Source organism: Babylonia areolata, chromosome 2, assembly GCF_041734735.1.
Source record: "Babylonia areolata isolate BAREFJ2019XMU chromosome 2, ASM4173473v1, whole genome shotgun sequence".
In the NCBI taxonomy this organism is placed as follows: domain Eukaryota; kingdom Metazoa; phylum Mollusca; class Gastropoda; order Neogastropoda; family Buccinidae; genus Babylonia; species Babylonia areolata.
The window spans coordinates 49,821,446-49,838,032 of record NC_134877.1 but is presented as its reverse complement, the minus strand read 5'-3'; the positions used below and the strand labels follow the sequence as shown (position 1 = coordinate 49,838,032).

Here is a 16,587-nt window from a genome sequence, read left to right as displayed (position 1 = left end):
TATATATATATATATATATATATATATATATAACATGTTTAAAACAAACAAAAAAAAACAACAAAAAACAAAAAAAACACTGATAGTAACGACAGACAGCCACGGAGATGCAGCCCACGAAACGAAGACGACGGTGACACGATGTTCAGCTGTTATCAGACTTAAAGGAGATCCGTCGGCAGACGTAGGCCACCAATTACGTTCCCCGCAAGAACGTTTCGGCGAGACTGGCAAAAAAGAGAATGAATTCTCAGACCCTGTGACAGTATCCCAAATGGCATCGAACATTCCGAACAGCAAACGTCACTACCAATTATCACAACCGCTCACTTTAAAACCTGAAACATCTAACCAGCCTTGCAAACAGCAAAGCCAGCCATAACTCGTTCATTCTTTCTTCATTTTAAATTCACGTCTTTTTCACTGAGTGGTATAATACGATGAGAGCAACTCGTTCGTTCGTTCGTTCTTTACTCTAACCTCTTCTCACTGCAAGTAGCAGCTTATTATTTCACGAGAGCAACTCGTTCGTTCTTAACTTTGAAGTCTTTTTTACGGTGAATGGTAGTCTACTATCAAACGAGACTGACCAACCCGTTCGTTCGTTTATTCATTATTTTAACGTCTTATAACTGTAAGCAGTAGGTTATCATTAGACGAGAATAACTTGTTCATTCGTTCTTTACTTTAATGCCTTTTCACTATAATTGGTTGGATACGATGAGACCAGAGCAACTCATTCGTTCGCTCGTTACTTAAAAGTCTTTTCACTGTGCGTGGTTGGTTATTAATAGACGAGAGCCGCTCGTTCGTTCTTTCGTTACTTTAACTCCTTTACACTCAAAGTGGTTGCAGACGGGGACAACTCGTTCGTTGATTCTTTTTTTTTTTTTTTTTTTTTGACGCCTTTTAACTATAAGTGGCTAGATAGAATGAGACAAGAGTACCTCATTCGTTCGCTCATCACTTAGTCTTTTCACTGTGAGTGGTGGGTTATTATTAGACAAGAGCAGCTCGTTCGTTCATTCATAACATTAACGTCTTTTCACTGTGACTGGTTGGCTATTTATCAGACGAGAGTGAGTAGTTCGTTCTTCACTTTAACCTCTTTTCTCTCAGTGTTAAGTGAAACTCGTATTCGAGGAGAGCAACCCGTTCATTCGTTCGCTTTAAAACGTCTTCTTCACTGCAGGTGGTATCATAATTAGACGAGAACAACTCCGCTCCAGCCCACCCCAATCAAGTGTGCAGCACTTGCTGCAAGATGTGCATGCCCAACATGGCGGCGTAGCCCCGCCAGGTGCCGTGCTGCTGCGGGAGGTAACTCCGGCTGAGGCTGTCCATGCTGATGGCGCGATGCACCACGCGGTCCACCAGCGAGGTGGTGGAGTTGCGCCGCACCAGAGCACGCTCGCTGCCCGGGGACGGCGTGTCCTGCATGGCCGGCATGAAGGAGCGCGGGATGGTCACCAGCATCGAGTCCATGGTTATGTCAGTCTGGGTGCACGCGTCCTGGAACGATACAGCGAGAAGTACGTGTGCACTTCTAGATTTGCTTGCGTGGAAAAAAACAAAAAACAAAAAAAAAACATACATACATAAAACGACTCAATGGAAGGAAATGTGATACTACTACACAATGCATTACAATACAAATCAAATAATAAATGTACAGTTGGTGTGTGCTGGGTATGCGTGTACTACTGAGTTTGTTTTGCGCATGTGTGTGGATAAAACCGAGAAGCAAAATAAAATGAGATACAATACAATCCTTTACAAAACGATGCAAACCAATAAATGTGATGTGGACTGATTGAAGTCTTGATCAACATAAGACTTTCCAAAGAGTGGCGTTGATGATGATGGTGGTGGCGATGACAACAACGACGATGACTATGATCACATTGATACAACTATGATACAGTACTCTTACCCTGACAAACTATTGTTGTTAACCAGTCTAACAGGCAAAAAATGACCAAGTGTCCAGCAAACCAACAAAACAGCTACATGGCCCTCGCAAATGCTGAAATAATCTGCACATATACAATGGTTACTCACAGACAACATGTATAATGTACTCAAACAAAATTTATTTCCTCAAGTCGCTGAGAAATAATAAAATAGTTATCTTCCGAACTCACCATGCCTCAGAACACATAATTTACGACACCCAGTACGTTTGAACCATGGAATCAGTAACTTTCAGCTTACTTCTGTGCCTCTCCTTATACTTCCCCACAGAAATGAACAATCGGTGTCACATAGGCACACTGTACCAGGTCAGACTAATACAAATACCTGTTTGCTCCAAATTTCGCTGCGAACAGCGCTGAATCGCCTCAACCAGGCCTGTGTTCTGCTCGTCCAATCAGCGGAATTCTCTGCCTTAAGTGCTGAAGAGCCATTCCTTTGGCTGATTGTTGACACGTCCACCAGATTTTAGCTCTGCCTCGTCACAGGCTATTTTTAGCTCTGCCTCGTCAGCCTATTTTTAGCTCTGCCTCGTCACAGGCTATTTTTAGCTCTGCCTCGTCACAGGCTATTTTTAGCTCTGCCTCGTCACAGGCTATTTTTAGCTCTGCCTCGTCAGCCTATTTTTAGCTCTGCCTCGTCACAGGCTATTCACGCGTTTTAAGCGTTGTTTGTTGCATGCTTGATTTTTTTGACGTTGTTTCTTCGAATCTTTACTTTGTTCAGCTTCTCGCTCCGTACTGATAACCTGCTTTCCTGGAGCTCGAAGGATGGGATCTGACTTGACCGTGTCGTATTGTCTTTCTGTCCCATATCAGTCGAATACATAATTTAGGCTACAATACCCAGTATGCTGGACCATAAAATCTCCCCGTAACGTTAATCCAACCTCTGTACCACACGTTACACTTTCGCACAGTAATTAAATACAAAGTTGCGTGTCTCTGCTATTCTGCTTTCCATTCCGCAGGACCTACTTATATTTCTGACCTTATCAGTGTTTACACTCCCACAAGAAATCTCCGCTCTTCCTCTGACGGTTACCTTTTGATTCTATTTCTGATTTTCGCTCATCACTAAAGACTCATCTTTTTAAAACCTATCTATTAGTACTCTCAGCTTCCTTTTCTCCAACACCACCCATGTCAGCTCACTTTGGATATATGTAGAGTGGAAAAGGGACAGTGTGAGTGGGGGGAGGGTTTTTTTTTAGAAAGAGTGGCCATGAATGTTTTATGTTACTTGTAATATTTTTCTTTCATGTAAAGCGCCTTGAGCTCTTTGTGAGAAAGGGCGCTATATAAATGTACAGTATTATTATTATTATTATTATTAATGGACGATTGCGTCGCTTGGAAACTTCCGGTAGCTGTAGTTCATTGCAACAAACCTGGACGATGTAATAACGGGCCAGCATGCCAGTTTTTGTTTGAATCGCTGAAGAACTGGTGACGCAAAGCGTTCGATACAAAATTACAAATTGAACGCTACACGCCTACCTTATGATAGGATTACATGACACCGCCGCATCAATAAAGGAGCGATTTTCTCCCGAAAAATGTATAACAGCTGCTCCAAATCCTCTGTGAAGCTTTTTTTTGTGAGGGGATTTTTTGACCCAATTTCTTTCCTGGCATGAATCGATCGATGTTTTTTTTATGCATTGCAAATGAAAGGCCAGGCCTCTCTTGTTACGAGATCGATAAAACGGTTTGGTGCTCAGAAACTAGATTAAAAATTAAAAAAAACACAAAACCTCTCTGTGTGTGTGTTTGTGCGTGCGTGCGTGTGTGTGTGCGTGCGCGGGCGCGCGCGTGCGCGTGTGTGGTGTGTGTGTGTGTGTCCCTTACCGTTACTCTGCCTCTCCTCTCTCATATCCCTCTAATGGCCCCATCCCTGTTTTTCTCTCATTATTCCAGCTAGGATAAGCTGCGTGAAGTTAAGGCCACTGAGACAGAAAGGATGAAGCAGCAAAACAACAACAAAAAAAACAACAAAGCCCAAACAAACAAATGAACCTCCAATGGCCAGGTCCCCTTAAGAAATCACTTCGATTAGATTCCAATACAGCCACTTAATGATCAGAATTCCTCAAAGATGATATTTGTTCACACGAAACACAAAAACTGAGTGATAGAAGAAACAAATTTGTTTATTGACCATGAACATTTTCGTCACAATTATATTATTAAAAGTAGTAGTTGTAGTAGTAATAGTAGTAGTAGTAAAAGTAGTAGTAGCAGTAGTATTGTTGTTGTTGTTATTATTACGATATTGTTCGATTATTGATACGGATGTCGACGTCGACGATGATGATAATATTAATAACCTATTGACCCGAGTGAAGTGACGCTGCGCATCGCCAAGGCCAGCTCCGCCTTTGGCAGACTCAACAACAGGCTGTGGAACAACAAAGGCATCAGGCTCAGCACCAAGATGAAAACCTACAGAGCTGTTGTGCTGACCACCTTGTTGTACTGCTGTGAAACATGGACGACGTATTGCCGTCACATTCAACAACTTGAGCAGTTTCACCAGAGATGCCTACAAAAGATCCTCGGCATAAAGTGGCAAGACAGGGTCTCCAACCTCCAGGTCCTAGAGAGGAGCGGCCTGCCCAGCATCGAAAGCCTGCTGATCCAGTGCCAGCTATGACAGACAGCAGGATCCCGAAGATGCTATTGTATGGCCAGCTGAAGGAAGGCCACCATGAACTTGGAAGACCCCGCAAGCGCTTCAAGGACACCTTGAAGACAAACCTCAAAGCCTGTGACATAGACATCGCTTCCTGGGAAACTGATGCCCTTGACCGCTGTCGCTGGAGGATGCTGTGCTCTCGTGGCATAAAGACGTTTGAAAACAAGAGAATGCTGGCCATTATGGAGAAGCGTGAGCGAAGGAAGCAGGGCTCAACTTCTGGAGACGTTTTCCCTTGCAACACCTGTGGGAAGTGCTGCGCATCCAGAATCGGCCTCTTCTCCCATATGAGGACACACACCGACAGATAAGCCTGCCTGCCTACTCATCCGTCGGACCGACGGGAGACTCCATCATTGACCCGACCAGATACCTGTTCCCCTCAGATCTTGCATATAAAATGTAATCGCACTGTCAGCCACCACAATCTTATTCTTTGTTGAACTTTGTGTGTGTGTGTGTGTGTGTGCAGAGGCTGACACCATACCTCCCCCTAATCCCCACCACCAAACCATTCACCGGTGTGTTTCCATAGATCCTAGGCTGGGTTGTATGAGCAATCTTTGCAGTGCTAAATTTGCTAAGCGTTCGGACTGTTCCTCAGACAATAGAATGAGTGTGGAGTTGGGAAATTCCTAACGCTAAGGAAACTTAGCACTACTAAGATGGCTCGTGCTACCAAACCCTGGTCGCGGCGTCCACAACATCACTACACGACTTAATATAAAACAGTTCTAATTGTCCTGTCGAATTCTTTGAATGAATTGCGATATTCTGAATGAAAACACGACTGAATAAAAGACAGTTCTCATTGTCCTGTCAAACTCTTTCTGTATACTACGACATTCTCAATGAAAACATTATTTAATATAAGACAGTTCCCATTGTCCTGTCAAACTCCCTATAAACTACGATATTATGAATGAAAACACCACTTATTACAAGACAGTTTTCATTGTCTTGTCAAACTCTCTATAAACTACGATATTCTGAATGAAAACACGACTGAATAAAAGACAGTTCTCATTGTCCTGTCAAACTCTTTCTGTATACTACGACATTCTCAATGAAAACATTATTTAATATAAGACAGTTCCCATTGTCCTGTCAAACTCCCTATAAACTACGATATTATGAATGAAAACACCACTTATTACAAGACAGTTCTCATTGTCTTGTCAAACTCTCTATAAACTACGATATTCGGAATGAAAACACCACTTACTATAAGACAGTTCTCACTGTCCTGCCAAACTCTCTATAAACTACGATATTCTGAATGAAAACACCACTTATCATAAGACAGTTCTCACTGTCTTGTCAAACTCTCTATAAACTACGATATTCTGAATGAAAACACCACTTACTATAAGACAGTTCTCATTGTCCTGTCAAACTCTCTATAAACTACGATATTCTGAATGAAAACACGTCTTAATATAAGACAGTTCTCACTGTCTTGTCAAACTCTCTATAAACTACGATATTCGGAATGAAAACACCACTTACTATAAGACAGTTCTCATTGTCCTGTCAAACTCCCTATAAACTACGATATTCTGAATGAAAACACGTCTTAATATAAGACAGTTCTCATTGTCCTGTCAAACTCTCTATAAACTACGATATTCTGAATGAAAACACCACTTACTATAAGACAGTTCTCACTGTCCTGTCAAACTCTCTATAAACTACGATATTCTGAATGAAAACACGTCTTAATATAAGACAGTTCTCACTGTCTTGTCAAACTCTCTATAAACTACGATATTCTGAATGAAAACACCACTCAATATAAGACAGCTCTCATTGTCCTGTCAAACTCTCTATAAATTACAATATTCTGAATGAAAACACGTCTTAATATAAGACAGTTCTCCCTGTCTTGTCAAACTCTTTATAAATTACAATATTCTGAATGAAAACACGTCTTAATATAAGACGGTCGATTTCTCTGTATAAACAGCGATAGTTTCAATGAAAATGCTGTTTCAATCAAACCGACATCAACAACAATAGCGACACCACTACCACCACCAACAACAACAACAACAATATCAACAGCAACAATACTCCAGCAGCCAACAACACAATAACAACAAAACCGTCTCTAACCTGACGGTTCTCGTAGATCTTGCGCATGGCATCCACTGTGTCGGCCACGGTTTTGTTCCGCGTGGACCACTTGCTAAGGTTGATCAGGCGCATGGAGTAGCGGCACTCCGGCATCGGGCACACGAACTGCATGCCCACATCCGCCTTCTGGCGGCTCTCCACCGTGCAGGACATGTGTCCGCCGGGTATCCTCCTGGCTTCCCTCAGGGATTCGTCCTGGAGGGGGAAAAGATCTTAGCGGTTGTTTGTTTTCTCTCTCTCTCTCTCTCTCTCTCTCTCTCTCTGTGTTGTTGTTGTTGTTCTCTCTCTCCCTGTGTGTGTGTGTATGTGTGTTGTGTGTGTGTGTGTGTGTGTGTGTGTGTGTGTGTGTGTGTTGTTGTTGTTGTTGTTGTTGTTGTCGTTGTTGTTGTCTCTCTCTGTCTCTATCTGTGTGTGTGTGTGTGTGTGTGTGTGTGTGTGTGTGTGTGTGTGTGTGTGTGTGTGTGTGTGTGTGTGTGTGTGTGTGGTTGTTGTTGTTGTTGCTGCTGCTGCTGCTGCTGCTGCTGTTTTTGTTGTTATTGTCGTTTTTTTAATACTGATGAATAGCTTCGTGTTACTCACAAATCTATGTGTAATTACGACATTGTTTATGACTATTCTCTTACTGTGATAATTTTGTATGGATGATTGTGATTTTTGTATGTAAGGTTTACCTCTATTTAGTATTTAATCATTCTATCTCATTTATGTACTCGCGCCGTATAATTGTGATTCTCCTAAGTAACATATACCTCAAAAGAAGTTCTATTTTTGGAGATGATAAAGTTCACTTTAAGATGTGGACTGACTGGTTGGGGGCGGGCGGTGTTAGAAGAGACTGAACAGTGATGGGTAAAACAGCCAAATAGCTTCATCAAAGCGTTGCATTTTTCAATCTTAGGTTTCTGAGAATCGAAACCCCGGAGTATACATATCAGCGCGTAGTGGGTAAAGTGAGGATGGTGTTTGGGTTTGTTTTATAGCTTTGTTGCTTGTCTTGTTTGTTTGTTTGTGTGTTGTTTGTTGTTTTGTTTGTATACAAATAACTGACTGTCACGTCCTTTTGTCTTGTTTGTTTGTTTGTTGTTTTGTTTGTATATAAATAACTGACTGTCACGTCCTTTTGTCTTGTTTGTTTGTTTGTGTGTTGTTTGTTGTTTTGTTTGTATACAAATAACTGACTGTCACGTCCTTTTGTCTTGTTTGTTTGTTGTTTTGTTTGCATACAAATAACTGACTGTCACGTCCTTTTGTCTTGTTTGTTTGTTTGTTGTTTTGTTTGTATATAAATAACTGACTGCCACGTCCTTTTGTTTGTTTGTGTGTGTGTTGTTTGTTGTTTGTATACAAATAACTGACTGTCACGTCCTTTTGTCTTGTTTGTTTGTTTGTTGTTTGTTGTTTTGTTTGTATACAAATAACTGACTGCCACGTCCTTTTGTTTGTTTGTGTGTGTGTTGTTTGTTGTTTGTATACAAATAACTGACTGCCACGTCCTTTTGTTTTGTTTGTTTGTTTGTGTGTGTGTTGTTTGTTGTTTGTATACAAATAACTGACTGCCACGTCCTTCTCTCGATCAAAGCTGTCATCCCAGGGAGGGGACTGGGGACAAGGCATAGTTCACTGCGCTGGCTTATGTCATGACACATAGGTCAACAGCAAAGTTAAAGCTGTGTGATCCATGGGAGTAAGAGGACGGAGAAAATTCTTGTAAAATCCATCCTTACCACCCCCATAACTCCCCTCACACAACACACACGTAACACGCATTGCTGATCTTATACGGAGAAAATAGCATTCCAAAATCCAATAGACGTGTGCGTGCGCCAGTCCAGAAGCAGAGGATTTAAGAAGTGATGGTGGCTAAAGAAAAGGAGGCGACGGAGGCGATCCGGACTCGGTGAATGTGAAACGTTGTCCTCAAAGTAAGTTACCCCCGGATATCTTTGTCAGACTTTTGTGAGTTTCATTTTTCATTTTTGCCTATTCAGCGCAGGTGGACTGGGAAAGAAAGCTGTTTGGTGAAACACAGCTCCACGTCATGTTTCAATATTATACTACACAATGTTTTGTTGCTCTCCTACTCCTCCCCGCCTTCCTCCTTCATTTTCTTCTTCCTCTTCCTTCCTCCTCTACTTCCTCTTCCTTCCTCCTCCTCTTCCTCTTTCGCTTCGTCAAGTCTCCACACTCTGCTCTTTCAAGTCTGGCCTTAAAACCCACCTCTTTCCAAAATAGCCTCCCTTCCCTGCCTCTTCCTTGTCTTCAGTTTCTCCAGTTTTAGAGTTATGCATGCGTGTGAATGACTGGTGCGAAAGCACTTTGATTTGTCTCTGCACATGATTCAGCGCTGTATAAATACCATTATTATTATTATTATTATCATCATCATCATCTTGAAGACTTGAACCAATTTTACCATCGAAATTCAAATGAAAAGATTGTGGGGGGCTGGGGGGTGGGGGTGGGGGGGAGGTGTGTGTGTGTGTGAGTGTGTGTGGGGGGGGGGAGGGGGGATGATGGAGGCGGGGGTTTGCGGGGTTGGTGGGAGGAGGGGTGGGGGAGGCAAAGTCCTTTTCCCTACACCGTCCAACGACGAAGCCGTCAAACTCAAAGCGCTGCAAGCTGGCTCTCCGTATGTTGCCGCCCGTGCCCACGATTCGAGGGATTAAAGATTTGTGATCAATCAGTTTTTAAGTATAATGATCTCCCAGCGACGATCCATTCGCCTCAACGCTGTTGGTGGTGGTGGTGGTGGTGGTGGTGGTAGTGATGAAGCCTGTGGGTCGTTTTGGTCTCGGTATGGAGAAAATGAGTGTCACTGCCTTGAATGTTCAGGTCTTTGCCCTATAACCCGAATTACCCTCCCCCCGCCTCCCCCCCCACCCCCCGCCCTCCCCCCCCCATTCACCTTTATATCTCCTCAAGGTTGAGGTGTTGTGAATTACATTCTGGTATCAGACGATTTGCGTGGAAAAAATAATGCAAAAATTGGAGATAGTTGATTTTCATGAGCATTTTCCAGTCGGAATGAGATGGGTAAGTGGAGAAGAAGGGGCCCTCAGCTGAAAAACAGAAAATTAGAAGAAAACGAATTAAGGTGTGTTAAAAAAAAGAAGAAGAAAAGAATGCGTCGATATGAGAAGGAATAAGAGTAAAGATGGAGAAAAAAAATTCATATATAGAAATTTAAAGAAAAATAAATGAAGGACACCAAATTGTTTTTGGTGAACTATAAAAACGATCAAAAAAACTTTGGTTTGCAATGAAATTTCCTTTCGTCTGCTCAATGGTATGATCACTTCTACTCTGGTTTTAATGCTTTTGAAAATGTGCAACGAGATGAGGACGAAAATGTTGAAACTTGGGGACACAGCTCTGAACCGTTGGGGTTTTTTTTATGCCATAACAGCACAAAAAGTTTTTGATGGTATAAAACATTTAAAACTGGAAAAAGTGCTGGCCTAAATAACCTCCTACGTGGAATGATGAGAAATGGCAACCAGTTAGTGATCGATTTTATTTTTTATTTTTTTTATTGCTATTTAGCGTTTTATTTGAATACGGAACATTTTCCACTGACTGGTGAAAATCAATTATTGTTCCAATTTATCAGAAAGGAGTCGTTAACAATGTCGATAATTACAGAGGCGTGGCTTTAACAAGTGTTACAAGTAAATAGAAGATTTGAAGATCTGGTTGAAAAATCCTCTTTAAAAGATACAACATTTTATGCTGCGTTTGTAGATATCCGAAAAGCCTTTGATTCAGTTAACAGAACCGTTTTATGGAGTATCTTGAGAGATAATGGCGTCCACGGAAAACTGTACCAAGCACTTAGAGGAGTCTATGATTCGGTTGTGACGTGTGTTCGGGACAAATCAGTACAATCTGACTTTTTTCAGAGTCCACGTGGTGTCAAACAAGGCTGCCCTGTGAACCCTCTAGGGATAGTGTTTACCACCAAATTAAGTTTAAATGTAGGGTGGACATAAACAAGGAGAGGCAGATAGACAGAGACGGATAGAGACAATTATGAGACAGGAGAGAGTGGGGAGTAACATACAAAGTGATCAGAGATACATGTCATTAGAGAGGGAGAGAGAAGACAAACATACAGCGGGGAATGAAGTGAAGAAAAAAAAAATCCAATACCGAGCATTAAAAAAAACCCACAAAACAAAACAAAACAAAAAAAACAACACAAACAAAAAATCCCGCAGACATGCAGGCATTGTCAAATGTCATTTGGCGAAATGCTGTTTGTTTTAGTTGTCTTGCTTTTTCGATTTCCTGTTCGTTTCTTGTCATCCCTGCTTTGCATTGTGGTGCATCCTGTCTCCTTTTCAGAACATCAGCTGCACTCTCTCTCTCTCTCTCATCTTCCTTGTTATGAACTCAGTGACATTATACAGTGTCAAGCATCGTTTGATGGAAATGCTGCAATTGTTTTTTGTGTCCTTGTTCTTCGTCTTCTTCTTTCTCTCTATCTTTCTTTGTCTATGTCTGTCTCTCTTTCTCTCACTCTGTCTATGTCTCTCTCCCATTCCACCCGCGTTGTTGGCTGGTTTTCCATACCAAATATAAAACTGAATGAAATGAAAAGGAAAGAAAGAAAGAAAGGGTTTCTGTTCTTTGAAAAGTCATTTCTTTCTTTGCCCTCCTTTGTCTTTCAAAGGGTATCACAACATTTCATACCTAAATTATTCAAAAGGTGTTGCAACCTTTTCTCTCTGTGTCTGTCTGTATAGCTAGCTGTCTAGCCAGCTATCCGGCCCTTTCCGGTCGGCTAGGCGATAGGCGAATGATTTGATTTAAAACGCCTTGGAGAAGAAAAGGCCAGACACACTCTTACCCTACTCCCCAGCCCGAGGTGCCCGTTTTGGACCTCTGCCATAACTGGCCTTTGGCATAACGGACCTGAGGCATAACAGGCCTGTAGCTCAGCGGACCTGTAGCTTAGCGGACCTGTTGTATAACGGTCCTTTGGCATAATGGACCTGTGGCATAACAGACCTGAGGCATAACGGACCTGTGGCATAACAGACCTGTGGCATAATGGACCTGTGGCATAACAGACCTGTGGCATAATGGACCTGCGGCATAACGGACCTGTGGCATAACGGACCTGTGGCATAACGGACCTGTGGCATAACGGACCTGTGGCATAATGGACTTGTGGCATAATGGACCTGTGGCATAACGGACCTGAGGTATAACGGACCTGAGGCATAATGGGCCTGTGGCATAACGGGCACCTCCCCTCCTTACAACCAAAATGTTGCATACAGCCCATCCGTACGGCAAAGGGGCCATTGCATGGTTGAACACCCGCAGAGAAATCAATACAGATTCTTATTGAAAAGTTCGTATATACAGGCTTCACAAAAGGTTAATGACCACTTCAAATGATTCAAATCATGCAAGCTCCATAATCGTGGCCTACCACTGCCCTGTCATTGAATGAATACATAAATGGCTGTTTCAGTTCTTACCTTCATCACGAACAGCTCGACAAATGCGTTCGAAATATCCGTGTTTCAACTAAATATTTGCATTTATTTAGTGTCATTTATTGATTGCTGTGTCATTGTAACAAAAATATATAATGAAATAATAATAATAATAATAATAATAATAGGAGTTCTGGTTATGAGCGGTGCTGAGTCATTACCTTGACTGCACACAACGCTCGTTCGTGTGTGTGTGTGTGTGTGCGCGCGCGCGTTCGTTCTCTTGTTTAATATTTATTCAAATGGTTTCGAAAATGTCAGTACAACAAAAAGTTAATCTGACAATGAATGGTTTCAGTCAGTCAGTCGCTTGTTTAACGTCTATCCACAATTGTGATTCTAGACGAAAATCCATCACCTTCCCCACCCCGCCCATGCCATAAATCATTACTACTTTCCCTATTCCTCTCTCCTCAATTAGGAAAACAAAAAAGACAAAATGAAAGGAACAAACAATTCAACCAGTAAAATTACAACAAAGAGCCAATTGGGGTTCCTAATTAAACTCTAAACTATTTCAAACACAAGCGTGTGTGTCTGTGTGTCAGTGTCTATATGTCTGTCTGTGTCTGTGTCTCTGTGTGTATTTATGTGCGTGTGTGTACGCGTGTCTACATGTAAGTGTGTGTGTGTGTGTGTGTGTGTGTGTGTGTGTGTGTGTGTGTGTGTGTGTGTGTGCGTGCGTGTGTGTGTGTGAGCGTGTGTGTACGCGGTGTCTACATGAAAGTGTGTGTGTGTGTGTGTGTGTGTGTGTGTGTGTGTGTGTATGTGTGTGTGTGTGTGTGTGTGTGTGTGTGTGTGTGTGTAGCAGTGCGGAAGTCACGGGATCTACATGATTTCCACGTGAGAGAACCCCCTCCGCTCTCCCTCCTACCCGCACCCCACGTCAACCGAGTGGAGGTGGGGTTTGGGAGTGAAAGGGGAGGGGGATGTGCAAACAAGTGACACCACACGATGGGCTGATTGCGAGACAAACACACATACACAGACATCCACTCTCTCTCTCTCTGCCAAACACACACGTGCTCTCTCTCTCTCTCTCTCTCTCTCTCTCCAACACACACACACACACACACACACACACACACACACACACACACACACAGACAAGGGCGCGCGCATGCACATTCTCTCTTTTCAGTTCTTCTCCTTCTTCCTTACCTACTTTTTCTTTCTTTCGAGCGCTGGTAAAGAAAAACCAAAACAAACAAAAACATTGCTTGACTTATCTCTGTTAACCATATGAAACAAAACTTTATATATATATATATATATATATCTAACCATATGAAACAAAACTTTATATATATATATATATATATATATATATATATATATATATATATATATATATATATATATCTTTCTCTCTCTCTTTTATCTGTCTATCTATCAATCAATGTATATCTCTATCTCAATTTCGATTTCCTTCAAGTCCCAACCAAGCTGCTTTCCGTTGTAGGTGCCGAAAGCAATGAATACTGATGATGCAGCGAGCTGCCACTTGCGGCCTGGGGAAACATCGATCATTCCCACGTAGCAACACCTTCACCACTACCACCCCCTTTCTGCTTCCAGGTCAATAGAGCCAGGAGCGTTCTGGTCAAGTCGTGTTGCTCAGTTATAGCCCTGCCGTTCTGGTCAATTCGTGTTGCTCAGTTATAGCCCTGCCGTTCTGGTCAATTCGTGTTGCTCAGTTATAGCCCTGCCGTTCTGGTCAATTCGTGTTGCTCAGTTATAGCCCTGCCGTTCTGGTCAATTCGTGTTGCTCAGTTATAGCCCTGCCGTTCTGGTCAATTCGTGTTGCTCAGTTATAGCCCTGCCGTTCTGGTCAATTCGTGTTGCTCAGTTATAGCCCTGCCGTTCTGGTCAATTCGTGTTGCTCAGTTATAGCCCTGCCGTTCTGGTCAATTCGTGTTGCTCAGTTATAGCCCTGCCAATGTGTAGTGCGGGTCACCCTTCAGACTGTTACTATAAAGACAGACAGATAACCCCCGAAAATGGAGTATGGCTGCCTACTTGGCGGGGTAAAAACGGTCATACACGTAAACGCCCACGTGCGAGTGAACGTGGGAGCTGCAGCCCATAAACGAAGAAGAAGAAGAAGATAGACGGATAGAAGAACAGGTAGATAGATAGATAGAGAGATAGAGAGAGAGAGAGATATAGATGAGCTTGTGCAGAGCATCGCCTGCATTTTTTTTTTTAATTAAACTCGCGCTTATACACACAAACACTCACATACACACATACCCAGCACGGGGCAAGAGAGAAAGAGAGAGAGAGAAGTTTTATGTGTGCAACTGTAAGTGTGTGTGTGTATGCGATGTACACGTGTGCGCGTGTTTTCATGTTTGTATTCGCACTTAAACTCACTGCAGAAAACGTGTGTGTGTGTGTGTGTGTGTGTGCGCGCGCGCGTGCATACGTGCGAACGTATATATAATATGCGTGTGTATGTATGGGAGTGGTCGCACTCGCACGCACGCTCGTATGCTGTATTGTGCATCATCATCATCATCATCATCATAACGTACTAAGAGTTCGCTCATACCCACCTTGAGCTGCGCCAGGCACTCGCTGCAGAACGTGTGCCCGCATGGCAGGATCCGTGGACGCCGGAAGAGTTGCGCGCACAGGTAGCACGTGAGACAGGCCAGGGTGGAGTGCCACGTGTAACCGTCGTCACAGGTGAAGCTGCCCTCCTGCACCTGATCCGAGCCCACCCCCATGCGGCTCATCCCCTCCCTCACCGCCTCCAGGGCCTCGCTGCTGCTGTTGGGAGACACGACCGCTGCCGCCGCCTGCTCCGAGCCGAACGAACTTCCCGGCTGTCGCCTCCCGCTGTGATCCTGAGCCACCTCCCGCGGCCACTGTGATGGGGGAACACCCCCATAGTCTCTGGCACTCTGTAAAGGGAAGCCTCCATAGTCTCTCTGACTCCCCAACTCCGATACGTAAATGCCTCGAGGATCTGGAAACGATTTGGGTCGGCCTCGGGCACTAGGCTGATGAGCTCCCCAAGCATCCCCGTTGACGATTCTCCCTGAGGAGGACGAGGCGGAGACCGGCCTGCTTCTTCGAGGCTGAGGGTCTTTGGCCGGAGTTGTTCGTCCGAACGCGACGTGGCTGGCTGTGGACGAAGTGTAGCCGTAGAAGTCTGCGTGGTGGTCGAAAAGACGTGGGTCTCGGTACCGTCGGTTGAAGAGGTAGCTCTCTCCTCCCGGAGGAGCGGAGGTAGACAGACGGCCGATTCCGGCGGGAGACGGGTCGCGTGACCGTGAGCGGTAGCGGTGGTGGTCCGACACGAAAGGGTCGTCGCTGTAGACGGCCGCGCTACTTTGGGTTTCCCGAGACTGGAACTGACGTCGGGTGACGGCAGGGGAAGGAACTCTCAGACGAGTGTCTTCGCGTCTGCTGTACATGTTTTTATTTCCGTACTGGCTTTTTTTTATAATTTTTTTTTTTAATAAAGATTTCTTGTTTATGCTGTATTCCGAAGAAAATACCACTGACTTTTTAATCAAGTCATGGTCTTTATACAGATGAATAAAATAAATCTTAATAAATCAACAAATAAATAGATAAATAAATAGATATTCCTCCGACAGAAAAGCGAAATCAGTTCATCATCATACAACTCCTGGACACATCAGATGCATGCCGAAGGCTACAAACAAACGGTCCACAGATAAAGCACAGGCTGTATGAGTACACTGAGCATTCCTTCAAGGAAAAACCCAGTAAGCATGTCGTCGAGGTCTACAAACGGTAATCAGATAGAGCTCAGGGTGTAAAAGAGCGTTAAACACCCCTTCAAGGAACAAATAGCAAACTGAACAGTTCAACATGCAGCAGAATTCCTTGAAGGAATAAACAGCACAATCGGTTTTGTTGTTCTTCTTTTTCGTCTTCTTCTTGTTTCTGTGTTTCCTTTATCAGCGCAATGCCCTTTCTCTGATCGTAATGACAATCGATAGCAATCGCTCTGTGGTAACACTACTGCCGAAGGCTTTGACTATTGACTACTTTCTCCGAATGTCCGCTGAGCAGTGTTTGTCTGGAGTCGGTGTGTCCCTACCTCTTTTTCAAATTGAGGCTGTACGTCCTGACCCTGAAAGGGCACTGCTGAAGGATGTGTTCTTATCTGTGATCGGCAGGTGTACATTTATCTTAGTTTAAAGTTACATAAGTTGCTACCTCTTTCTAGCCATACATTATAACTTAATCACTACAGGCATGTGCGATACTGAAGGAAGCGTACGAGATGATT

At 43.4% G+C, this 16,587-nt stretch overlaps 1 protein-coding gene across 1 annotated transcript; it reads right to left on the bottom strand.

Moving 5' to 3' along the window:
- Positions 1-1,168: 1,168 nt before the first annotated feature.
- LOC143277637 (uncharacterized) lies at positions 1,169-15,739 on the bottom strand. Its single transcript, XM_076582529.1, has 3 exons — positions 14,873-15,739; positions 6,787-7,002; positions 1,169-1,512 (listed from the first exon to the last, which is right to left on the bottom strand). Exons 1-3 carry the CDS (start codon positions 15,737-15,739, stop codon positions 1,240-1,242), a joined length of 1,356 nt encoding a protein of 451 aa, XP_076438644.1. The 3' UTR covers positions 1,169-1,239.
- Between the last annotated feature and the right edge of the window lie 848 nt (positions 15,740-16,587).

Coding starts and splice junctions, on each gene's coding strand:
- LOC143277637 (XM_076582529.1), bottom strand. CDS start 15,739: ATGTACAGCAGACGCGAAGACACTCGTCTGAGAGTTCCTTCCCCTGCC. Junction 7,003..14,872: donor AGTGCCTGGCGCAGCTCAAG/GTGGGTATGAGC, acceptor TTCCCCCTCCAG/GACGAATCCCTGAGGGAAGC. Junction 1,513..6,786: donor AGATCTACGAGAACCGTCAG/GTTAGAGACGGT, acceptor GTATCGTTCCAG/GACGCGTGCACCCAGACTGA.